This window comes from Procambarus clarkii, chromosome 19, assembly GCF_040958095.1.
Source record: "Procambarus clarkii isolate CNS0578487 chromosome 19, FALCON_Pclarkii_2.0, whole genome shotgun sequence".
Lineage (NCBI taxonomy): Eukaryota > Metazoa > Arthropoda > Malacostraca > Decapoda > Cambaridae > Procambarus > Procambarus clarkii.
In genome coordinates, this window is record NC_091168.1 from 35,337,001 (window position 1) to 35,363,344 (window position 26,344).

At 47.2% G+C, this 26,344-nt stretch overlaps 1 protein-coding gene across 1 annotated transcript; it reads right to left on the reverse strand.

Annotated features, from left to right (window-relative positions):
- Window positions 1–25,639, reverse strand: LOC123757670 (solute carrier family 2, facilitated glucose transporter member 8-like). Its single transcript, XM_069327455.1, has 9 exons — window positions 25,552–25,639; window positions 25,178–25,456; window positions 24,284–24,412; window positions 22,805–23,014; window positions 13,867–14,066; window positions 10,838–10,988; window positions 7,526–7,669; window positions 6,392–6,495; window positions 1–198 (listed from the first exon to the last, which is right to left on the reverse strand). Exons 1-9 carry the CDS (start codon window positions 25,637–25,639, stop codon window positions 1–3), a joined length of 1,503 nt encoding a protein of 500 aa, XP_069183556.1.
- Window positions 25,640–26,344: the final 705 nt, after the last annotated feature.

A 26,344-nucleotide genomic window follows, 5' to 3' on the forward strand; every position in this document is an offset into this window, starting at 1 on the left:
TTACGATGCAAACTGCGACGAGGAACAGTTTGCAGGGTCCATCTTCGAGGCGTTTACAGAGTCTGGGTGGTGGAAGTGCATGTTGATCTGGTGGAGGGTCATGCCCTTCGTCTCCGGCACCATCAGGAGAGTGTAGACCAGCCCCAGCAGGCACACCGCCCCGTAGAGCCAGTACACACCAGGCTCCCCCAGGCTGGCCTGTAGGAGAGAGGCGACGTCTTAGGCCGTGATGGTGAGTGATCTGGTGGGTGATGGTGAGTGATCTGGTGGGTGATGGTGAGTGATCTGGTGGGTGATGGTGACCCACCTGGAGGGTGATGGTGAGTGATCTGGTGGGTGATGGTTAGTGACCCACCTGGAGGGTGATGGTGAGTGATCTGGTGGGTGATGGTTAGTGACCCACCTGGAGGGTGATGGTGAGTGATCTGGAGGGTGATGGTGAGTGATCTGGAGGATGATGGTGAGTGATCTGGAGGGTGATGGTGAGTGATCTGGAGGGTGATGGTGAGTGATCTGGAGAGTGATGGTGACCCACCTGGAGGGTGATGGTGACCCACCTGGAGGGTGATGGTGACCCACCTGGAGGGTGATGGTGACCCACCTGGAGGGTGATGGTGAGTGATCTGGTGGGTGATGGTTAGTGACCCACCTGGAGGATGATGGTGAGTGATCTGGAGGGTGATGGTGAGTGATCTGGAGGGTGATGGTGAGTGATCTGGAGGGTGATGGTGACCCACCTGGAGGGTGATGGTGACCCACCTGGAGGGTGATGGTGACCCACCTGGAGGGTGATAGTGACCCACCTGGAGGGTGATGGTGAGTGATCTGGAGGGTGATGGTGAGTGATCTGGAGGGTGATGGTGAGTGATCTGGAGGGTGATGGTGACCCACCTGGAGGGTGATGGTGACCCACCTGGAGGGTGATAGTGACCCACCTGGAGGGTGATGGTGAGTGATCTGGAGGGTGATGGTGAGTGATCTGGAGGGTGATGGTGACCCACCTGGAGGGTGATGGTGACCCACCTGGAGGGTGATAGTCACCCACCTGGAGGGTGATGGTGAGTGATCTGGAGGGTGATGGTGAGTGATCTGGAGGGTGATGGTGATCCACCTGGAGGGTGATGGTGACCCACCTGGAGGGTGATAGTGACCCACCTGGAGGGTGATGGTGAGTGATCTGGAGGGTGATGGTGAGTGATCTGGAGGGTGATGGTGAGTGATCTGGAGGGTGATGGTGAGTGATTTGGAGGGTGATGGTGACCCACCTGGAGGGTGATGGTGACCCACCTGGAGGGTGATGGTGAGTGATCTGGAGGGTGATGGTGAGTGATCTGGAGGGTGATGGTGACCCACCTGGAGGGTGATGGTGACCCACCTGGAGGGTGATGGTGACCCACCTGGAGGGTGATGGTGACCCACCTGGAGGGTGATGGTGACCCACCTGGAGGGTGATGGTGACCCACCTGGAGGGTGATGGTCACCCACCTGGAGGGTGATGGTGAGTGATCTGGAGGGTGATGGTGACCCACCTGGAGGGTGATGGTGACCCACCTGGAGGGTGATAGTGTAATGGGACCCAGGGTAATGCCCCTCTTCCGTCCACTAGCCCGCCCTTAGTTAACTATACATAAAGACCTCAGAGTTCTACTGCAGCCTTCAGTCCACTCCTCGTGATCTTAGACATTTGAGCGCCAAGAGATGCTACACACACACACGAGACACTGTACAAGGTCCCTAGCACACTCTTGAGATCTTCTCACCTGCCACCACCTGAGTCCACTTCACCCTGATTAACCACCTAATTGACGATGAAACAGGAAATTGTCAATTAGATATATTTCTTAGAATATGGATCCCCAAATAATTGAAAAGAGAGGGATGATTTACGTTTTGAAAACCAAGTGAATATTTCCAATATTAAATAGAATAGGCTTGCTTAGAAGTACCTCGGCGACTCATTCAATAACCAGCGGCTCGTGGACTTTTGTGGCAAAGAAAATATCTATTTCTTATGTGTGAACTCAAAACACAAAATTAGAAATTAATCAACAAGTTTATTGAATTATGATTAATGGTAATGGGACAAATTAAACCGGCATTCCCTACGCTGAACACTTCCTAAACTGAAATACATCCTAGTGAAATATTTCCTAAACTAGAGGCACTGAATTAATGGATCTAAAATGAACTGTACCAAACCATTAAGCACTTTACCATTATCTTAAGACCAGCCTGATGTTCGCCTGGCCTTCTGGCGGTGAGATGTTGCCCTACCAGCTGTCCACTCCACACTGATCCACTCTCTGACTCCCAGACTGTGACGCTAACTAAGATTACTCCGCCAGCCTCTCTGCTTGCCAGAACTAGTAAGCAGAGTTAATTGAACAAGCTAATCTTATTTACTGGCCACCCAGTTGATTGAATTACTATTGAAACTGATGGTAATTCCTTAGGTTCTTGGGCCCGGTGTAACATGCATGACCCCCCCCCCCTTAGAGTTCACAGCCAGGGAAGCTTTCTCCAAGAGGTCAGCCCAGATGACCTCCAGATTATCTTGTATGTTGATTAAAAAATTCCTGGGTTAGTCTTAGTCAGCTAGTTTCAAGTATGTAATATTTCATGATACTCTTGTCAAACATTGCAATGGAATTAGACCCCAGATTCTTATGTGTAAACATCCATGGATCTCCCCCTTTTGGCCAGGTCAGAGGTCAGTCACACACGTAATTAATAACTCCTCTCTTGAAGAGTGTATGGTGAATGTCAAACAAGCTTAATTGAAATATTTTTAAGTGTTTGTGCACGTATGGCCCGACCCCCCTGACATTTTTTATCTAGGTAGCAACAGTAAATCTTCCCCGCCCCCTTTTTCGAGGGTATATATATTGGTCCTGTAGAGACTTAGGGACAGAGTGTGGGACACCGGGATCAAGAGCGGGTCTGTGAAGAACACTTCACAGCCAGGGAGAGACAGAGGTCTTAAGGTAATGTGTGTGATCTCAGGTTTTGTTCCATGTCCAAATTTCTTAACTTTTGGACAGTGTTAGAGTAGGATTTATAAGTGGTGATTGACATAATTTTGTTCTCAATAAACTCATGTTAAATTTCCCGTCTGTGTCAATTGTTGAATCCTCTTAGCCTTTTGGATATAGTGGCTGACAACCGTCCCATAATTAATGACAGTCATAGAAAGTACTCTCCAAGTCAAGCAATGTTTCTTACCTCGTTGCTTGATATAGTCTCAATGGTCAAGGCAGATGGTGGCAGCGTTATTTAATCCAGTGTAGCATTTCCTTGTTTTGCAGTGTACCTTTGGTTCCGGTGTAACCATCATATGTCAACTCATATTACAGTGTTCAATAACAGTGTTACCAAGTGCAACCGATAGGAAGTGTTACTCAGGATAAGTAGTAGTGTACATACATTATATTATTTAGTTAATATTTTATAGAAGTGTTTACATTATTAGTTTAGTTTCCATTATATTTCCAGTTGGTGTTACACCGGCTACTTCCAATTACAATATTGAATAGTGACTTAAATTTTACAATTTATGAATTAACAATACGGAAGGTTGTGGTCTTCCCGGCCGCATGACCTCGACCCCAAGGTGGGTCAGAGACGGAGCCTGACGAACTGGTCCCCTATTCTAAATGACGTTAATGTCTCTTTGACAGCATACGAGCCTTGATCTTAACTCTACATTCATGTTAACTTAACATAAGTACTTAACCCAGACTGGCTATTACAACAATTACTGTTATTACTAAACTATTCATCAATGTTGAATTAATACAAGGGAACCGTAGCCATTTTTTCTTATTCCACGGTTAATGGTCTACTCTCTGGAGAGTGACCTCTTGCGTCTTCTCAGGTAAACAGTTCACTTTCACTCCACTAGCTTGTGTTGCCTGTAAACTCTGTGATCTAAGATCAAGTTCAAGTTCAAGTATGTTTATTAAGACAAGAAAGAAATACATCTCAAAAGGATAGAGAAGCTTAGGCTATTTCTACCCTCCTGATCTAAGATCTCACCTGAAGTGTGATGGTGAGTCACCTAGAGGGTGATGGTGAGTCAAGTGGAAGGTGATGGTTAATCATCTGGAGGGTGATGGTAACTCGATCACCTGGAGGGTGATGGTGAGTGATCTGGAGGGTGATAGTGACACACCTGGAGGATGATGGTGACTCACCTGCAGTGGGACTAAGGTGATAGTGACCCACCTGCAGAGGGACGAAGGTGATAGTGACCCACCTGGAGAGTGATAGTGACCCACCTGCAGAGGGACGAAGGTGATAGTGACCCACCTGGAGGGTGATAGTGACACACCTGGAGGGTGATAGTGACTCACCTGCAGTGGGACTAAGGTGATAGTGACCCACCTGCAGAGGGACGAAGGTGATAGTGACCCACCTGGAGAGTGATAGTGACCCACCTGCAGAGGGACGAAGGTGATAGTGACCCACCTGGAGGGTGATAGTGACACACCTGGAGGGTGAAAGAGACCCACCTGGAGGGTGATAGTGACCCACCTGGAGGGTGATAGTGACACACCTGGAGGGTGATGGTGACTCACCTGGAGGGTGATAGTGACCCACCTGGAGGGTGATAGTGACCCACCTGGAGGGTGATAGTGACCCACCTGGAGTGTGATAGTGACCCACCTGGAGGGTGATAGTGACCCACCTGGAGGGTGATAGTGACACACCTGGAGGGTGATAGTGACACACCTGGAGGGTGATGGTGACTCACCTGGAGGGTGATAGTGACCCACCTGGAGGGTGATAGTGACCCACCTGGAGGGTGATAGTGACCCACCTGAAGGGTGATAGTGACGCACCTGGAGAGTGATAGTGACCCACCTGCAGAGGGACGAAGGTGATAGTGACCCACCTGCAGAGGGACGAAGGTGATAGTGACCCACCTGGAGGGTGATAGTGACACACCTGGAGGGTGAAAGAGACCCACCTGGAGGGTGATAGTGACCCACCTGGAGGGTGATAGTGACACACCTGGAGGGTGATGGTGACTCACCTGGAGGGTGATAGTGACCCACCTGGAGGGTGATAGTGACCCACCTGAAGGGTGATAGTGACCCACCTGGAGGGTGATAGTGACACACCTGGAGGGTGATGGTGACTCACCTGGAGGGTGATAGTGACCCACCTGGAGGGTGATAGTGACCCACCTGGAGGGTGATAGTGACCCACCTGGAGGGTGATAGTGACACACCTGGAGGGTGATGGTGACTCACCTGGAGGGTGATAGTGACCCACTTGGAGGGTGATAGTGACCCACCTGCAGGGTGATAGTGACCCACCTGCAGGGTGATGGTGACCCACCTGGAGGGTGATAGTGACCCACCTGGAGGGAGATGGTGACTCACCTGGAGGGTGATGGTGACCCACCTGGAGGGTGATAGTGACCCACCTGGAGGGTGATAGTGACCCACCTGGAGGGTGATAGTGACCCACCTGGAGGGTGATAGTGACCCACCTGGAGGGTGATAGTGACCCACCTGAAGGGTGATAGTGACCCACCTGAAGGGTGATAGTGACCCACCTGGAGGGTGATAGTGACCCACCTGGAGGGTGATAGTGACCCACCTGGAGGGTGATAGTGACCCACCTGGAGGGTGATAGTGACACACCTGGAGGGTGATAGTGACCCACCTGGAGGGTGATGGTGACACACCTGGAGGGTGATAGTGACCCACCTGGAGGGTGATAGTGACACACCTGGAGGGTGATAGTGACCCACCTGGAGGGTGATAGTGACACACCTGGAGGGTGATAGTGACCCACCTGGAGGGTGATAGTGACACACCTGGAGGGTGATAGTGACCCACCTGCAGAGGGACGAAGGTGATAGTGACACACCTGGAGGGTGATAGTGACCCACCTGCAGAGGGACGAAGGTGATAGTGACACACCTGGAGGGTGATAGTGACCCACCTGCAGAGGGACGAAGGTGATAGTGACACACCTGGAGGGTGATAGTGACCCACCTGGAGGGTGATAGTGACACACCTGGAGGGTGATAGTGACCCACCTGGAGGGTGATAGTGACACACCTGGAGGGTGATAGTGACCCACCTGGAGGGTGATAGTGACACACCTGGAGGGTGATAGTGACCCACCTGGAGGGTGATAGTGACACACCTGGAGGGTGATAGTGACCCACCTGGAGGGTGATAGTGACCCACCTGGAGGGTGATAGTGACCCACCTGGAGGGTGATAGTGACCCACCTGGAGGGTGATAGTGACCCACCTGGAGGGTGATAGTGACCCACCTGGAGGGTGATAGTGACCCACCTGGAGGGTGATAGTGACCCACCTGCAGAGGGACGAAGGTGATAGTGACACACCTGGAGGGTGATGGTGACCCACCTGCAGAGGGACGAAGGTGATGGTGCTGACGAAGGCTGCTATACGGACGGCACAAGAGACCAGACTGCCAGTAACCGCCTTCACCTCATGAGGAAGCATCTCTCCTGTTGTTGATATTGTAAACATTGTAGATTACCCCGGGGGGGGGGGAGGGGGGGGTAGGGGGGAGGGGGGGGAGGGGGGAGGGGGGGGGGAGGGGGGGAGGGAGGGGGGGAGGGGGGGGGGGGAGGGAGGTACATATGCATGTGTGTTGTTCAGTGTCAACAGCAACACTCTTACACACGCCGTCTCTGAAGCCCAAGTCTTGGCAGGACTGAACGCTGATCTTTGCATAATATGAAAGGAAATGCCAACTACTATGAGGTTCATTAGTTATATTTGTAGCAAAATCTGTCTGACTGTTTGTCTCTCTGTCTCTGACTTTCTGTATCCCTGTTTGTTTGTCAATTGTTCTCTGTCTCTCTTATTCTGTCTCTCGCTCTCTGTATTTCTCTCTCTCTCTCTCTCTCTCTCTCTCTCTCTCTCTCTCTCTCTCTCTCTCTCTCTCTCTCTCTCTCTCTCTCTCTCTCTCTCTCTCTCTCTCTCTCTGTATTTCTCTCTCTCTCTCTCTCACCAGTATGTATCACATGTGTCTCTGTGTATCAAGTAACTATGTAATAGGTATCTCTATGCAGGTACACATTTTGGGGTCATGTGACCACAATTGACTCGAGAGGTCAGGGAAGATGTGCATTGATGGATAGAAGGTCAGCGAAAAGAATTGATAATGTAATGAACATATATGTTTGTTTATTAGAGCCAAATTATGATAGGAAAAATTATTTGACAAATTTTGCAGACATCAGTGCATAATGTTTTACTAATTAATAAGAAAAAATGATTTTAAATTTAATTTTTTAGAATGTCTTCCAGGTCATGCAGGTCTGAGTCACCAGAAAGATCACAGGGGTTCTGAAGGCTCTCTGCCATGCTATACTCGTCTGCCCCAATCCATGTTGGGCATGTACCCAACACCAATTATTGGGAAAAGTTGGGTGAGAAAGAGGTTCTCCTTAATTAAAAGTCTACAGACTCGCAGACACACATTTAAACGTAAAAATACACGTCATAACATATCCATCTAAAGTGACTCACCAAAGGTGACCCATGGAACAGGACCCAAGCCCAGGGAGAAGGCAGCCATGAAGACCACGAGGCAGGCGAGTGGCAGCCAGTCCAGATTCTCAGACGTCCACACACTGTCTTCCTTCTTCAGGTAGAAGTAAGTTCCTAGACCAACTGAGACAACGACATGAGCTTATCATTGGACCGTGTGTGAGATGATGGGTTAAGGTGCACATGCTGACTACTGATGGTAGAGTGACACACACACTGACCACTGATGGTAGAGTGACACACACACTGACCACTGATGGTAGAGTGACACACACACTGACCACTGATGGTAGAGTGACACACACACTGACCACTGATGGTAGAGTGACACACACACTGACCACTGATGGTAGAGTGACACACACACTGACCACTGATGGTAGAGTGACACACACACACTGACCACTGATGGTAGAGTGACACACACACTGACCACTGATGGTAGAGTGACACGCACACTGACCACTGATGGTAGAGTGACACACACACACTGACCACTGATGGTAGAGTGACACACACACTGACCACTGATGGTAGAGTGACACACACACTGACCACTGATGGTAGAGTGACACACACACTGACTACTGATGGTAGAGTGATACACACACTGACCACTGATGGCAGAGTGACACACACACTGACCACTGATGGCAGAGTGACACACACACACACTGACCACTGATGGTAGAGTGACACACACACACACTGACCACTGATGGTAGAGTGACACGCACACTGACCACTGATGGCAGAGTGACACACACACTGACCACTGATGGCAGAGTGACACACACACACACTGACCACTGATGGTAGAGTGACACGCACACTGACCACTGATGGTAGAGTGACACACACACTGACCACTGATGGTAGAGTGACACAAACACTGACCACTGATGGTAGAGTGACACACACACACACTGACCACTGATGGTAGAGTGACACGCACACTGACTACACTTGGTAGAGTGACACACACACTGACCACTGATGGTAGAGTGACACACACACACACTGACCACTGATGGTAGAGTGACACACACACTGACCACTGATGGTAGAGTGACACACACACTGACCACTGATGGTAGAGTGACACACACACACTGACCACTGATGGTAGAGTGACACACACACTGACCACTGATGGTAGAGTGACACACACACTGACCACTGATGGTAGAGTGACACACACACTGACTACTGATGGTAGAGTGACACACACACTGACCACTGATGGTAGAGTGACAGACACACTGACCACTGATGGTAGAGTGACACACACACTGACCACTGATGGTAGAGTGACACACACACTGACCACTGATGGTAGAGTGACACACACACTGACTATTGATGGTAGAGTGACACACACACACTGACCATTGATGGTAGAGTGACACACACACACTGACCACTGATGGTAGAGTGACACACACACACTGACCACTGATGGTAGAGTGACACACACACACTGACCACTGATGGTAGAGTGACACACACACACACACACTGACCACTGATGGTAGAGTGACACACACACACACTGACCACTGATGGTAGAGTGACACACACACTGACCACTGATGGTAGAGTGACACACACACTGACCACTGATGGTAGAGTGACACACACACTGACCACTGATGGTAGAGTGACACACACACTGACCACTGATGGTAGAGTGATACACACACTGACCACTGATGGTAGAGTGACACACACACTGACCACTGATGGTAGAGTGACACACACACTGACCACTGATGGTAGAGTGACACACACACACTGACCACTGATGGTAGAGTGACACACACACACACTGACCACTGATGGTAGAGTGACACACACACACACTGACCACTGATGGTAGAGTGACACACACACACTGACCATTGATGGTAGAGTGACACACACACACACTGACCACTGATGGTAGAGTGACACACACACTGACCACTGATGGTAGAGTGACACACACACTGACTACTGATGGTAGAGTGACACACACACACACTGACCACTGATGGTAGAGTGACACACACACTGACTACTGATGGTAGAGTGACACACACACACACTGACCACTGATGGTAGAGGTCAAAACTTCAGGGTCCTAATATCTGAATCAACTATAGGAGAGATTAAAGATAAGTTATCAGGAACAGTAGGACCATAAGCCTTAGACTGCTCTAACATTTTTGTCAGTCTCCAGCAGAAACAAGTCAAACAAACACCCTTTGGGTATTGGAGGGTGTTCTGAAGCTTTGGATCAAGAGGACTGTTAGTATGCTTATCCCTTCCACATGGTGTGGTGGAGCCTCGTGCAACATGCTTTCACCTACAGTCACCTTGACCCAGATGTAGGGGGGGGGGGTGAAGAGGACTATAAGGAATGATTTCCACCTTATGTTGTCAGCAGCTTCGTTTTTAGAATGATAGTTATCATATTTTAATACGTTTTATCCGGATATATAAATATCTGTGTTATAAAATAACGTTTTATCCGGATATATAAATATCTGTGTTATAAAATAACGTTTAATCCGGATATATAATCATCTGTATGATAACATAATGGTTTATCCGGCGCTATATACACCTAATCTAACCTAAGCCTAAATATATACGATGTACTAATATATATAATAATATTAATTTATATTTGTCAACAAATTCAATTTTGAATGAGCAGCGTGTTAAAAGTAATGACTGCGTCTGTGGGGTCGGCCGCTGGGTGGAATGAACGTGGCCAGAGGTCGTAGTTGTCGTCCTAGTGACCAAGATGTGGACGCTGTTAGTAAACAGAGATGTCAGAGGTTCCTGACTGGTACCCAACAAAGACTCTGAACCTCTTCTGGAACACGGCTGTTGTAATGTTCTCTGGGTGGAGGACCAGGCCTATTGGCCCATGCGAGGCAGCTCCTATTGGCCCATGCGAGGCAGCTCCTATTGGCCCATGCGAGGCAGCTGCTATTGGCCCATGCGAGGCAGCTCCTATTGGCCCATGCGAGGCAGCTGCTATTGGCCCATGCGAGGCAGCTCCTATTGGCCCATGCGAGGCAGCTCCTATTGGCCCATACGAGGCATCTCCTATTGGTCCATGCGAGGCAGCTCCTATTGGCCCATGCGAGGCAGCTCCTATTGGCCCATGCGAGGCAGCTCCTATTGGCCCATGCGAGGCAGCTCCTATTGATACCTAAGCAAGCCACAAGCCATACGGTGACAGGAGTTTACCTCACAAGGTAACACAGAACAGAGAGAACGCAGGTGGAGAGAACTCACCAATGGAGGCCGCCGTGCCGGCCGTGGAGACGAGGAGCCAGACCTTCCTGCCAGCCTTGTCCATGAGGACGGAGGCGGCCGCTGTGCCCACCACCTGCACCCACCCTACCACCTGGGCGCTCACATTCGCTGACAACGCCACCCCCGAGTCCTGCAGAACGGGGGTTCTTGTGTGAGAGAGAGACAGAGAAACAAAGAACCAAGAAAAAATTATAGGAGTAAATTTCAGCCATATATATATATATATATATATATATATATATATATATATATATATATATATATATATATATATATATATATATATATATATATATATATATATATATATATATATATATACATATCTTAGTTTTACAAAGGATCAAAATGATTTTAATCAACCCTGGAATTTTGGTACCAAAGGTCCTCAGGCGGCAGGGGAGGACCTTTTTAAAAGCGGCGGCAGACACCTTTGCACCTTCAGGCACCTTCAGGCGGCACCTTTTTAAAAGACTGTGCCAAAATTGACAATAATCTTTACAAACAAAAAGCAAAAAAATGATCTACCGTGCCCATCATTATTTTGAACCACAGATTATATTTTACAATTATTATGTTTGTATCTCACTATTTGTGTTGATGGAGAATGAGAACAAAATGCTTCAAGTCTTTCTTAAAGAGGTCCGTTTAGGCAGCCAATACCTTTTGCTATTTATTTATTTGCACATATAAGAGTTGTTACATTCATGTAAAGCCACACTAGCGCGCCCTCTCATATGTTAATGATAACATATAACTTAATATATGTCATTTATGACGTGCACAGTAATTACAAGGAAGTAAAAAATGAATGAATTTCCAACAATAATAATGAACTTTTCTAACAATAATAATGAACTTTTCCAACAATAATAATGAACTTTTCTAACACTAATAATGAACTTTTCTAACAATAATAATGAACTTTTCTAACAATAATAATGAACTTTTCTAACAATAATAATGAACTTTTCTAACAATAATAATGAACTTTTCTAACAATAATAATGAACTTTTCTAACAATAATAATGAACTATTCTAACAATAATAATGAACTTTTCTAACAATAATAATGAACTTTTCTAACAATAATAATGAACTTTTCTAACAATAATAATGAACTTTTCTAACAATAATAATGAACTTTTCTAACAATAATAATGAACTTTTCTAACAATAATAATGAACTTTTCTAACAATAATAATGAACTTTTCTAAGGACAAATGAGCCCTGCTGTTTACTTGCCTGTATCCTAGTGTTTACTGATAACACAAGTATAACACAGATGCAAACAAATCCTGTAGAAAATAATTTATAATAATGGTTTTAACAAGACAATTGAAAGTAATATAATTGTTAAATAATAATATATTACTTTATAAGCAACAAAAAAATATGACTGTGGGTTATTAAATAGTTATTAGTTATTAAAAATATTATATATTTGGGTTCATAATAAAATCTTTTATAAAGTATAACAGAGAAAAATAAAGTTATTTTACTCTCGACTTTTGCTGCGGCACCAATGATTTTATCTTGAGGTTATCTTGAGATGATTTCGGGGCTTTAGTGTCCCCGCGGCCCGGTCCTCGACCAGGCCTCCACCCCCAGGAAGCAGCCTGTGACAGCTGACTAACACCCAGGTACCTATTTACTGCTAGGTAACAGGGGCATAGGGTGAAAGAAACTTGGCCCATTTGTTTCTGCCTCGTGCAGGAATCGAACCCGCGCCGCAGAATTACGAGTCCTGCGCGCTATCCACCAGGCTACGAGGCTGACAGATATTTAACAAATCATAAGGCAGCAACATTAGTTGGCTTGCCGTATGCGGCACGAGTGCCATAGACATTAGAAGGGATATGAGGACGAGAAGCTGGGATATAAGGACAAGGAGTTAGGATATGAAGACAAGTAGCTGGAATATGAGGACAAGGAGCTGGGATATGAGGACAAGTAGCTGGAATATGAGGACAAGGAGCTGGGGTATGAGGACAAGGAGCTGGGATATGAAGACAAGTAGCTGGAATATGAGGACAAGGAGCTGGGATATGAGGACAAGTAGCTGGAATATGAGGACAAGGAGCTGGGATATGAGGACAAGGAGCTGGGATATGAGGACAAGTAGCTGGAATATGAGGACAAGGAGCTGGGATATGAGGACAAGTAGCTGGAATATGAGGACAAGGAGCTGGGATATGAGGACAAGTAGCTGGAATATGAGGACAAGGAGCTGGGATATGAGGACCAGGAGCTGCGACATGAGGACAAGGAGCTGGGATTTAAGAACAAGAAGGTAGGATATGAGGACAAGGAGCTGGGTTATGAGAACATGGAGCTAGGGTATGAGGATAAGGAGTTGGGATATGAAGACAAGGAACTGGGATATGAAGACAAGAAGCTGGGATATGAGGACAAGGAATTGGGATATGAAGACAAGGAGCTGGGATATAAGGACAAGGAGCTAGGATATGAGGACAAGTAGCTGGAATATGAGGACAAGGAGCTGGGATATGAGGACAAGTAGCTGGAATATGAGGACAAGGAGCTGGGATATGAGGACCAGGAGCTGCGACATGAGGACAAGGAGCTGGGATATAAGAACAAGAAGCTAGGATATGAGGAAAAGGAGCTGGCATATGAGGACAAGGAGCTGGGATATGAGGACAAAGAGCTGGGATATAAGGACAAGGAGATGGGATATGAAGACAAGGAGCTGGGATATGAAGACAAGGAGCTGGGATATGAATACAAGGAGCTGGGATATGAGGACAAGGAACTGGGATATGAGGACAAAGAGCTGGGATATGAGGACAAGGAGCTGGGATATGAGAACAAGGAGCTGGGATATGAGAACAAGGAGCTGGGATATAATTTAAGGATGACGTGACGATTCCCAATCTCTCGGACCATCGGGGATCGAACGCCAACCAAAACATGATTCGCTGAAAAGATCAAGTCCTTTAACGAAGTAGTCTGCGTCCTCGTCTTAGTCTCTCACCAACTCACCTTAAACACAGTGGCCATGTTGAAGACGACGGGAGTCATACCACAGAACTGGGAGAAGAGCAACAGGGAGAGACAGATCATGAACGGTCTGTAGTTCTTGGGCTCCGACAGGTCCCTCAGGGAGACTGGGCCTCTCTCCTGAGTCTCCTGATGGAAGGACTGCAGCTTCTCTAGTTCCTCACTGATGTTGTGGTGTTTTCCTGGTGGGTGGAGATGGAAGGTGTCACACACACACACACACACACACACACACACACACACACACACACACACACACACACACACACACACACACACACACACACACACACAACCAAATGTAATGTAATGAAGATAGGTGTAGGGAGCAGGAGGCCAGATACAAGGTATCATCTGGGAGAGGAAATTCTTCAGGAGTCAGAGAAGGAAAAAGACTTGGGGGTTGATATCACGCCAGACCTGTCTCCTGCAGCACATATCAAGCGGATAACATCAGCGGCATATGCCAGGCTGGCCAACATACGAACGGCATTCAGAAACTTGTGTAAAGAATCATTCAGAACTTTGTATACCACATATGTCAGGCCAATCCTGGAGTATGCAGCCCCAGCATGGAGTCCATATCTAGTCAAGGATAAGACTAAACTGGAAAAGGTTCAAAGGTTTGCCACCAGACTAGTACCCGAGCTGAGAGGTATGAGCTACGAGGAGAGACTACGGGAATTAAACCTCACTTCGCCGGAAGACAGAAGAGTTAGGGGGGACATGATCACCACATTCAAGATTCTGAAGGGGATTGATAGGGTAGATAAAGACAGTCTATTTAACACAAGGGGAACACGCACAAGGGGACACAGGTGGAAACTGAGTGCCCAAATGAGCCACAGAGATATTAGAAAGAACTTTTTTAGTGTCAGAGTGGTTGACAAATGGAATGCATTAGGAAGTGATGTGGTGGAGGCTGACTCCATACACAGTTTCAAGTGTAGATATGACAGAGCCCGATAGGCTCATGAATCTGTACACCTGTTGATTGACGGTTGAGAGGCGGGACCAAAGAGCCAGAGCTCAACCCCCGCAAACACAACTAGGTGAGTACAACTAGGTGAGTACACACACACACACACACACACACACACACACACACACACACACACACACACACACACACACACAGGACTTCTTCCTGCCCCAAGCAGGCCTGAGGAAGACCTAAGCCCTCCACCCCCTACTCCACCTCCCCCTGAACCCCTGGCAACTACCTCACAGGAGGATGAGCCTACCCAAGTAGCAATGACCATAGAACAACCTCCTACACTTGTGGGGAGTGTGGGTGAAATTGGATATAAGAAAGTGAGCTTCAAGGTAATGTACTCAAACATTGATGGGATTACCAATAAAGCAAGTGAACTGGCAGAAAGGGCGCAAGAAGAAAACCCTGATGTAATAAGACTAACGGAAACAAAATTGTCAGGAGTCATAACAGATGCTGTGTTTCCAAAGGACTTTTATATAGTAAGGAAAGAGAGGGAAGGGAGAGGAGGTGGAGGAGTGGCCCTGCTGATAAGGAAGGACTGGAGTTTTGATGAGATGGAAATTCCGGGCTGTGACGGATTCAGAGGTTACATAACAGGAACTATAACAATGGGTGGACCTAAGATAATAGTGACAGTCATTTACAACCCTCCCCTAAATGACAGAAGACCTAGATAGGAGTTTGATAGGAACAACATGGCAACCATTAATATAATAGAGAGAGCAGCTTCAGTTGCCTGCAGGAATGGCTCAAGACTCTTAATCATGGGTGATTTCAACCATGGAAAGATAGACTGGGAGAATGGGGACCCACATGGTGGTGCAGATACGTGGCGAGCTAAACTCTTGGAAGTGGCAACAAGGAATTTTCTGAGCCAGCATGTCAAGGAACCCACAAGAGTGAGAGGCAATGATGAACCAGCTAGACTCGACTTGATATTCACCCTGAATGAGTCAGAAATAAGGGAAGTCAAAGTTGAAGCCCCCATAGGAATGAGTGACCACAGTGTACTGACCTTTGAGTACTTGGTGGAGGTAGGGATAACCTATCCAAGGATGGGAGTGGAGGGGAAAAGACTGAATTACCGAAGAGGAAAATATGACGAGATGAGGAACTTCCTCAGGGGAATACCATGGGAAACAGAACTTAGAGACAAGAATGTGCAGGTCATGATGGATTTTGTCACCCAAAAGTGCCAGGAAGCTGCAGACAGATTTATCCCCGTCCAAAAGGAGAAAAACGAAAAACAATAGAAAAACCCATGGTTCAACCAGGAATGTAAGGTAGCGAAACAACTGAGTAAAAGAACATGGAGAAACTACAGAAATAACAGAACACCAGAGAGCAGGGAGAGATACCAGAGGGCCAGAAATGAGTACATCAGAGTGAGGAGAGAAGCAGAGAGACAGTTTGAAAATGACATCGCGAGTAAAGCCAAGACCCAACCAAAGCTGCTCCACAGCCACATCAGGAGGAAAACAGCAGTGAAGGAACAAGTGATGAAGCTGCGGAAAGGGGAGAACAGATACACAGAGAATGACAAGGTGTGTGAAGAACTCAACAAGAGATTCCAGGAGGTCTTCACAATAGAACAAGGAGAAGCCCCTGCACTAAATGAGGAGGCGGCAAACCAAGCAACCTTGGAGGAATTTGACCTCACCAGTGATGAGGTCAAAAGGTGTCTGCTGGAGCTGGATATGACAAAGGCTGTTGGGCCTGATAGAATCTCACCATGGATACTAAAGGAAGGTGCAGAAGCACTAAGTGTGCCACTCTCTATGGTGTATAACAGGTCACTGGAAACAGGAGACTTACCAGAAAGTTGGAAGACAGCTAATGCGGTGCCAATATACAAAAAGGGTGACAGGCAAGAGGCACTGAATTACAGGCCAGTTTCCTTAACTTGTATACCATGCAAGGTGATGGAGAAGATCGTGAGGAAAAGGCTCGTAGAGCATCTGGAGGGAAATAACTTTGTAACGCACCACCAACATGGGTTCAAAGATGGTAAATCGTGCCTCAAAGGTTTAATAGAATTTTATGACCAGGCAACGAAAATTAGGCAGGAAAGAGAAGGATGGGCCGACTGCATTTTCCTGGATTGCCAAAAAGCCTTTGACACAGTACCCCATAAAAGGCTGTTAAAAAAAGTTGGAGCAACAGGCAGGAGTAAAAGGGAAGGTGCTCCAGTGGATAAGGGAGTACTTAAGCAACAGGAAACAGCGAGAAACGGTGAAGGGGGAGACATCAGAGTGGCGAGATGTCACCAGCGGAGTCCCACAGGGCTCAGTACTTGGACCCATCCTGTTTCTAATATATGTGAACGATCTTCCAGAGGGTATAGACTCATTCCTCTCGATGTTTGCTGATGATGCAAAAATTATGAGAAGAATCAAGACGGATGAAGATAGACAGAGACTACAGGATGACCTGGATAAACTGGAAGAATGGTCTAGAAAATGGTTGCTAAAGTTCAACTCGGGAAAGTGTAGGGTGATGAAATTAGGCGAAGGGAGCAGGAGGTTGAACACAAGGTATCATCTGGGAGAGGAAATCCTGCAAGAGTGAAATAGAGAGAAGGATCTGGGGGTTGATATCACACCGAACCTGTCCCCAGAGGCCCACATCAAAAGAATATCATCAGCGGCATATGCTAGACTGGCCAACATAAGAACTGCCTTCAGAAACTTGTATAAGGAATCTTTCAGAACCCTGTATACCACTTATGTAAGACCAATCCTGGAGTATGCAGCTCCAGCCTGGAGTCCATACATAGTTAAACACAAGACAAAGTTAGAGAAGATTCAGCGGTATGCCACCAGGCTCGTCCCGGAACTGAGAGAATTGAGCTACGAGGAAAGGCTAAAGGAGCTGAACCTCACATCCCTGGAAAACAGAAGAGTAAGGGGAGACATGATAACCACCTACAAAATTCTCAGGGGAATTGACAGGGTTATCTTGAGTTGATTTCGGGGCTTTTAGTGTCCCCGCGGCCCGGTCCTTGACCAGGCCTCCACCCCCAGGAAGCAGCCCGTGACAGCTGACTAACACCCAGGTACCTATTTACTGCTAGGTAACAGGGGCATTCAGGGTGAAAGAAACTTTGCCCATTTGTTTCTGCCTCGTGCGGGAATCGAACCCGCGCCACAGAATTACGAGTCCTGCGCTCTATCCACCAGGCTACGAGGCCCCAAAGGGTGTGGACAAAGACAAACTCTTCAGCACGGGTGGGACACGAACAAGGGGACACGGGTGGAAACTTAGTACCCAGATGAGCCACAGAGACGTTAGAAAGAATTTTTTCAGTGTCAGAGTAGTTAATAAATGGAATGCACTAGGAAGTGATGTGGTGGAGGCTGACTCCATACACAGTTTTAAATGTAGATATGATAGAGCCCAGTAGGCTCAGGAATCTGTACACCAGTTGATTGACAGTTGAGAGGCGGGACCAAAGAGCCAAAGCTCAACCCCCGCAAGCACAATTAGGTGAGTACAATTAGGTGAGTACACACACACACACACACACACACACACACACACACACTCATATCTCGCCCCAAAAAGAACTAGGAAACAAAAAGCTGGCATACCGAAAGGGGAACTATGAGGAGATGAGACGTTTCCTAAGGTAAATACCTTTAGACACAGACCTCAGAGATAAGTCTGTAAAAGATATGATGGACTATGTTACCCAAAAGTGTCAGGAGGCAGTAAACAGGTTCATCCCGGCCCAAAGGGAAAAATCCGAGAAGCAAAAGAAGAATCCATGGTATAATAGGGCATGTATGGAAGCCAAGAAACTGAACAAAAGGGCGTGGAGGAACTTCCGGAATAACAGAACACCAGAAAGCAGAGAGAGATACCAGAGAACCAGGAATGAGTACGTCAGGGTGAGAAGAGAAGCAGAGAAAAATTATGAAAATGATATAGAAAACAAAGCCAAGACCGAACCAAAGTGTTACGAGCCCGACTCCATCGTCGGAGCATGGAGTAGCGACGTCAACGCCATCTGTGAGTCCGCTCCCTCAACCCCCACAAAATGGACGACGCCATCTGGTGGTGGCAGTATGATACCTGAAAGAGACTCTAGATTCCTGCCTTGGTCAACCCGAAGAGTCGCTGTAGCTGACCTCTGGTGAGGTGGCGACTAGCAATATCAGCGCCATCTATTGAGATATTGAGTTGTATGTCAATGCCAGTGTCCATAAGTGGTATTTCCTAGTGTCACAAGTACCGGCCAGTGATGACGTGTCTGTATCCACAGAGGCGACGTAGGGTTCCAGGGGTACGGAGACAAGCAGTCTACCCAGGGCAGCCTATTTTCTCTCTACTCAACCCGTTCTCGCAAATTTAATAAGTCAATATTGACTTATTAAATATGTGCATAGGTGACATACTTAACATAATAGATACCCTTAAAAAGATTCATAGAAAACACCGACCTTACCTAACCTTGTTAGTATCTTAAAATAAGCATCTTATTGCTTCGTAATTACAATTATTACCTAACCTATAATAGGTATAGGTTAAGTAATAATTGTAATTACGAAGCAATAAGATGCTTATCTTAAGATACTAACAAGGTTAGGTAAGGTCGGTGTTTTCTATGAATCTTTTTATTGGTATCTATTATGTTTAGTATATCACCTAAGCACGTAGTTAATAAGTCAATATTGACTTTACGAATTTGCGAGAACGGGTTGCTCTACTCCATTCTACTTTACGTGAGCAGTGAGCCGCCGTCGAAGAGGAACTGAGTAGTATCAGCTGTCTGCCTGTGAAGTGGCAGTGACAGAATTCGGAGTATCCCGGGACTGGCTAGAGGAAGAGACGCCCGACAGTGAGGTGCTACGGAGGAGTGTAACTAGCTAGTTGCAAGAAGCTCCTGCCAGGGGTTCACTACCCTTGTATTTGTTCGTGTAGAGGCCCAGCAGCGCGAGGCTGATGTTCTCTGCCAGCACCAGGCTGGAGAGTGATTGTGGGCGTTCACATGGAGCACCTAGTGAGACTGTAGACAGGCTGGCCCGTGGCTAGGGTAGACTCGTTGGTGTTTCCCAGTACTGGTTGAGGACGGTACTGTGTGTTGAGGAAACACGGAAGTTGACAAGGCTGCATTGTATGAGCATCGAGGAGCGCTTAGTGTCCTATGAGAGCGACACATGTGTATATATCAGTATAGTAATACTTCGTTTATGATTCTATTTAAGGTGATGGGAAAGTGACAATAAGTGAATATATTGATAATTGATGAAGTGTCGTATTCCTTTCAACTCCCGCCTTGTGTTTTACATGCATTACCAAGCTCGCTCCTTGAAAGCCACTACCGACTTGGGGTCGGATACTAGTACTTTGGTTCCTCCAGCAAAGAACCCGGTTGCGACCCATAGTGGCCGTAACACAAAGCTACTCCATAGTCACATCAGAAGGAAAACAACAGTGAAAGAACAGGTAATGAAACTTAGAACAGGCGAGGACAGGTATACAGAGAATGACAAAGAGGTGTGTGAAGAACTCAACAAGAGGTTCCAGGAGATCTTCACAATAGAACAAGGTGATGTCACTGTCCTAGGAGAAAGGGAAGTAAACCAGGAGGCTTTGAAAGGGATCGAAATTACGAGTGAGGAGGTCAAGAGACACCTGCTGGATCTGGATGTTAGAAAGGCTTTTGGTCCAGACGGGATCTCCCCATGGGTACTGAAAGAGGGTGCAGAGGCACTTTGCTTGCCACTCTCCATAGTGTATAGTAAGTCACTGGAGACGGGATACCTACCAGAAATATGGAAGACGGCAAATGTGGTCCCAATATACAAAAAGGGCGACAGGCAAGAGGCACTGAACTACAGGCCAGTGTCCTTAACTTGTATACCATGCAAGGTGATGGAGAAGATCGTGAGAAAAAACCTAGCAACACACCTGGAGAGAAGGGACTTCGTGACAAATCACCAACATGGATTGAGGGAGGGTAAATCTTGCCTGACTTGCTTAATAGAATTCTACGACCAGGTGACAAAGATTAAGCAAGAAAGAGAAGGCTGGGCGGACTGTATTTTCTTGAATTGTCGGAAAGCCTTTGACACAGTACCGATAAGAGGCTGATACATAACCTGGAGAGACAGGCAGGTGTAGCTGGTAAGGTGCTCCAGTGGATAAGGGAGTACCTAAGCAATAGGAGGCAGAGAGTTACAGTGAGGGGTGAGACGTCAGATTGGCGTGAAGTCACCAATGCAGTCCCACAGGGCTTTGTACTCGGTCCTATCTTGTTTATGATATATGTAAATGATCTCCCGGAGGGTATAGATTCCTTTCTCTCAATGTTTGCTGATGATGCCAAAATTATGAGAAGGATTAAGACAGAGGAAGACTGCTTAAGGCTTCAAGAAGACCTGGACAAGCTGAAGGAATGGTCGAACAAATGGTTGTTAGAGTTTACACTTAGCGTTTCGGGCAGGTCCCTGGAATACGATCCTCGCCGCGAAGAATCGTTTTTACAACCAAGTATCCATTTTACTGTTGAGTTAAACAGAGGCTACAGTTAAGGATTTACCCCCAGTAATTACATTACATTATTGCAAATGTAATGCAATGAAGATAGGCGTAGGGAGCAGGAGGCCAGATACAAGGTATCATCAGGGAGATGAAATTCATGAGTCAGAGAGAGAAAAAGACTTGGGGGTTGACATCACGCCAGACCTGTCTCCTGCAGCCCATATCAAGAGGATAACATCAGCGGCATAAGCCAGGCTGGCCAACATACGAACGGCGTTCAGAAACTTGTGTAAGGAATCATTCAGAACTTTGTATACCACATATGTCAGGCCAATCCTGGAGTATGCAGCCCCAGCATAGAGTCCATATCTAGTCAAGGATAAGACCAAACTGGAAAAGGTTCAAAGATTTGCCACCAGACTAGTACCCGAGCTGAGAGGTATGAACTACGAGGAGAGACTACGGGAATTAAACCTCACTTCGCTGGAAGACAGAAGAGTTAGGGGGGACATGATCACCACATTCAAGATTCTCAAGGGAATTGATAGGGTAGATAAAGACAGGCTATTTAACACAAGGGGCACACGCACTAGGGGACACAGGTGGAAACTGAGTACCCAAATGAGCCACAGAGATATTAGAAAGAACGTTTTTAGTGTCATAGTGGTTGACAAATGGAATGCATTAGGAAGTGATGTGGTGGAGGCTGACTCCATACACAGTTTCAAGTGTAGATATGATAGAGCCCAATAGGCTCAGGAACCTGTACACCTGTTGATTGACAGTTGAGAGGCGGGACCAATACACACACACACACACACACACACACAGGGGGGCCTAGTAGCCTGGTGGATAGCGCACAGGGCTCGTAATTCTGTGGGGCGGGTTCGATTCCCGCACGAGGCAGAAAAAAAATGGGCAAAGTTTCTTTCACCCTGAATGCCCCTGTTACCTAGCAGTAAATAGGTACCTGGGAGTTAGTCAGCTGTCACAGGCTGCTTCCTGGGGTGTGTATGTGTGTGTGGTGTGGGAAAAAAAGTAGTTGATTGACAGTTGAGAGGCGGGCCGAAAAAGCAGAGTTCATCCCCCGCAAGCACAGCTAGGTGAATACACACACACACACACACACACGCACACACACACACACACACACACACACACACACACACACACACACACGCACACACACACACACACACACACACACACACACACACACACACACACACAGTATATGAAAGTGTGTATGCGGTCTGCCTCCATTAGACAATGATGTTGTGGAGACAGACTTCACTCACATTCAAATCTAGATTTGACTGACCTAAATAAACTCAGTAACCTGTACACCAATTAATTGACATTTTAGAGACGGGGCCCCCAAGACCCGAAGCTCAGCCCCCGGCAAAGCAGAACTAGAGGAGTACAGAGACACATTACCTCTGAAGTAGTGTAGAGCGGCTGCTGCGTGTTGGTCCCTGCCCCTGGAGACGAGGAAGGCCGGAGACTCATGGGTGAAGATGACCAGGGCGAAGCACAACAAGGGAACAACACTACAGCAGAAGGCCAGCCACCTCCAGCTGCCGACGGCGGCCCCAGCACCGTACACCACCACCACCCCGACGGACAACATCAGCTGGACTCCACTCCCTCGGTACACACCAACCACAGTTGACAGGTGAGGTATTATGAGGATAGCAAGTTATGAGGAGAACCTTCTGACACAACATGACTATGTGGCGCTGGCAGGGAATATGTGGCGCTGGCAGGGAATATGTGGCGCTGGCAGGGAATATGTGGCGCTGGCAGGGAATATGTGGCGCTGGCAGGGAATATGTGGCGCTGGCAGGGAATATGTGGCGCTGGCAGGGAATATGTGGCGCTGGCAGGGAATACAAGGACAAGGATCTGGGCTGGGACGGGGGAAGGAATGGTGCCCAATCACTTGGACGGTCGCGGATTGAACGCCGACCTGCATGACGCGGGACCATCGCTCTACCGTCCACCCCAAGTGATTGGGCTAACTGGTAGAGAATAAAACAGTGTTTGCATGATTGGAATTTTGTAAGATATTCAAAATGTAATTTGAGGTTAGACAATGTAATCTCAACGACGTAATCTTTCTGTGAGAAAGTCTTGAGGGAAATGTTCTTGGTGCAGCCGGCAGTGTGGCTGAGGAGTCCAGGGACGCGAGGGTTCGATCCCATCGTATGGCCTCAATAATTGTATCATGGTTTGAAGATCTTGATATTGTCAGTGTAAACATTATTTGTGGAAAAATTAATATATAAGAAGAGGTGGGTCAGGATTTATCAAGCGTTTAGGTGTGCACTTCAGAAACCTGTACATCTTTTCTCCATCACGGCGGTTTAGTTTGAATTTAAATAAACAGTTGACAAGCGTGGCAACTTTCCCAACCCCAAGATGTCATAAGACACTGTCATAAGCAACCTCGTAGCGCTTCTGAGCTCGCTAACAAGCTCAGTTAGCTTCGGAGACTTCACCTAGCAGTCTCCGTGGTGTAGGGGTAACACACTCGCCTGGCGTTCCGCGAGCACTATGTCATGGGTTCGTATCCTGGCCGGGGAGGATTTACTGGGCGCAATTCCTTAACTGTAGCCTCTGTTTAACGCAACAGTAAAATGTGTACTTGGATGAAAAAACGATTCTTCGCGGCGGGGATCGTATTCCAGGGACCATAGGATTAAGGACTTGCCCGAAACGCTACGCGTACTAGTGGCTGTACAAGAATGTAACAACTCTTGTATATATCTCAAAAAAACAACAACAACAATATACTATATGCAAACTAAGCCATCATGATTGACAAAAAGATGCACAGGTTCCGTAAAGGGATACAAAAATGTTCGAGGCCTCCCGCGAGCCTCATGAAACATGGCACCTGAGGCGAGGACTCACCTAACACTCCCCTGATATGAGGGGAGGCGATCTCTCCAATGTAGGTGGGTACAGCCACACTTGTCACCCCGACACACACTCCAGTCACTACTCGTCCTCCCAGCAGCATGGCGAAGTTCGAGGACGACCCTTGGAGACAAAGCACATTCCGGTTGACTGAGGCACTCGAGTCAAGTGTATCTCCACGGCTTAAGTCACACTCAGGTGGCTGGCACACGCATCATCCAGCCCACACACAGACAAGAAATAAGTGATGAAGTCGTTTCAGGTCGTTTCTAGTCGTCCTGTAAGTTTGTTATGTCGTAACGAGGCGTCGTTACTGTCATTCGCGACCTCCATTTGGCCTGGTGAGTAGCTGTGTCACTACTTGCAGGGTCGCTGTTCGATCCCCGATGGTCCAAGATCGAGGTCCAATGGGCACTGTCTTTCACTCCGTCCTCAAGTGTCAGCTCCTTGTCCTTGTATCCCAGCTCCTTGTCCTCATATCCCAGCTATTTGTCCTCATATCCCAGCTCCTTGTCCTTATACCCCAGCTCCTTGCCCTGATACCCTAGCTGCTTGTCCTCATATATCCAGCGTCTTGTCCTCATATCCATGCTCCTTGTCCTCATACTCCAACTCCTTGTCCTCATACTCCAACTCCTTGTCCTCATACTCCAGCTCCTTGGCCTCATATCCCAGCTCCTTGTCCTCATACCCCAGCTCCTTGTCCTCATACTCCTTTTGTTAGTCTGCCTCATGTCCCTTCCACTCAATACATACTCACATAGGCCTAACGTTTCCTCCTCATAATTACCTCACATCTCATTTCTTGTCCATATGTAGGTTGGAATTATTTTGATAGAAATAACATAAAAATTCAACCACAAAATATTGTCCACGTTCTTGGCGTACCTATGAGCGCCCAGCCAGCTAGGCAGGGTGGGCAGGAGACCAGGATGGTAGCTCTTCTGCCCAGGGTATTGATGCCCCAGCCGCCCAGCAGTCCTCCAGCGGCTGCCCCAAGATTAATGGAGGAGAGGAACCAGTCGTATTGGTTCTGTGACAGGTTCAGCGCCCCCGGCGTGCCCATTATCAGCGGTCCGGCAGGGGAGGTGTACCCCATGGCCGTGCCCATCGCCAGCGATGCCAGGGTGACTACGGGGAAGGGGATGATTAGACACGGTACCGTACCTTACCTGTCATGGTACAACTTCATTGTCATGGTAAACTCTTCCCCATTGTCACGGTACACTGTTCCCCACCCGTGCGACGGTACACACACTCACCTGCCACGGTACTGTAATACTGGTTGAAGCGAGACGAGGCCTCACACTTCACCTGCTTGTCAGGGGAAGCTCCTTCACCTTCCTTCATGCTGATGGGACCGCCTGAAATACACTGATACTTTACTGTAATGAGTTATACACTGTTATACATTCTCATTTTCCTTCTTAATCCTCATTAATCATGTATGTATGCTTCATACATCTCTACTTACTTCTTTAACACAAAACATAAATGAAAACGAATTCCTCTGGAGACTTCAGCTGAAAGCACAAGGTACATAAAGAGTCAGCAAGCAGTTGAGTCGCTTCTTAAAAAAGACGAATATCTTACAAAAATGAACCTCATGCTCTCCAACCAAACTAAATTCTAAAGGGTAACAAAAGATACTACAGCCGAATTGAAAACGAATGTAAACAGATTGATCGAAACTGTGAACGCCAAGAAATCCGGACTCTAGCTGCCGAAGGTTATTGGGGAATACAAACCTGGTTATGCGTATGGGAATGTCAAGACCCACAAGCCTGGAAACCCACTTCGGCCAATCATCAGCCAGATACCCACACCCACATACAGACTGGCCAAGTGACTCAACTGCTTGCTGACTCCTTATGTACCTTGTGCTTTCAGCCTGAAGTCTCCAAAGGAATTCGGTGACTTACTGTGGGGAGCATGGGCCACAGGGATAACAAAATAAAATACCTTGTAAAGACTGTAATAAGTTCTATGTTGGGCAAACATCTAAAGATTTGAAATGTAGAATTTCGCAACATAAATACTCTGTAAGACATGACC

What these genes read in the sequence shown, in the direction of transcription:
- LOC123757670 (XM_069327455.1), bottom strand. Translation starts at nt 25,639, where the DNA reads ATGAAGGAAGGTGAAGGAGCTTCCCCTGACAAGCAGGTGAAGTGTGAG. An exon ending in ACATGGCCACTGTGTTTAAG is followed by an intron (nt 10,989 to 13,866) that starts GTGAGTTGGTGA and finishes CCCGTTCTGCAG; the next exon opens with GACTCGGGGGTGGCGTTGTC. An exon ending in CGGCACGGCGGCCTCCATTG is followed by an intron (nt 7,670 to 10,837) that starts GTGAGTTCTCTC and finishes TCGTTGTCTCAG; the next exon opens with TTGGTCTAGGAACTTACTTC.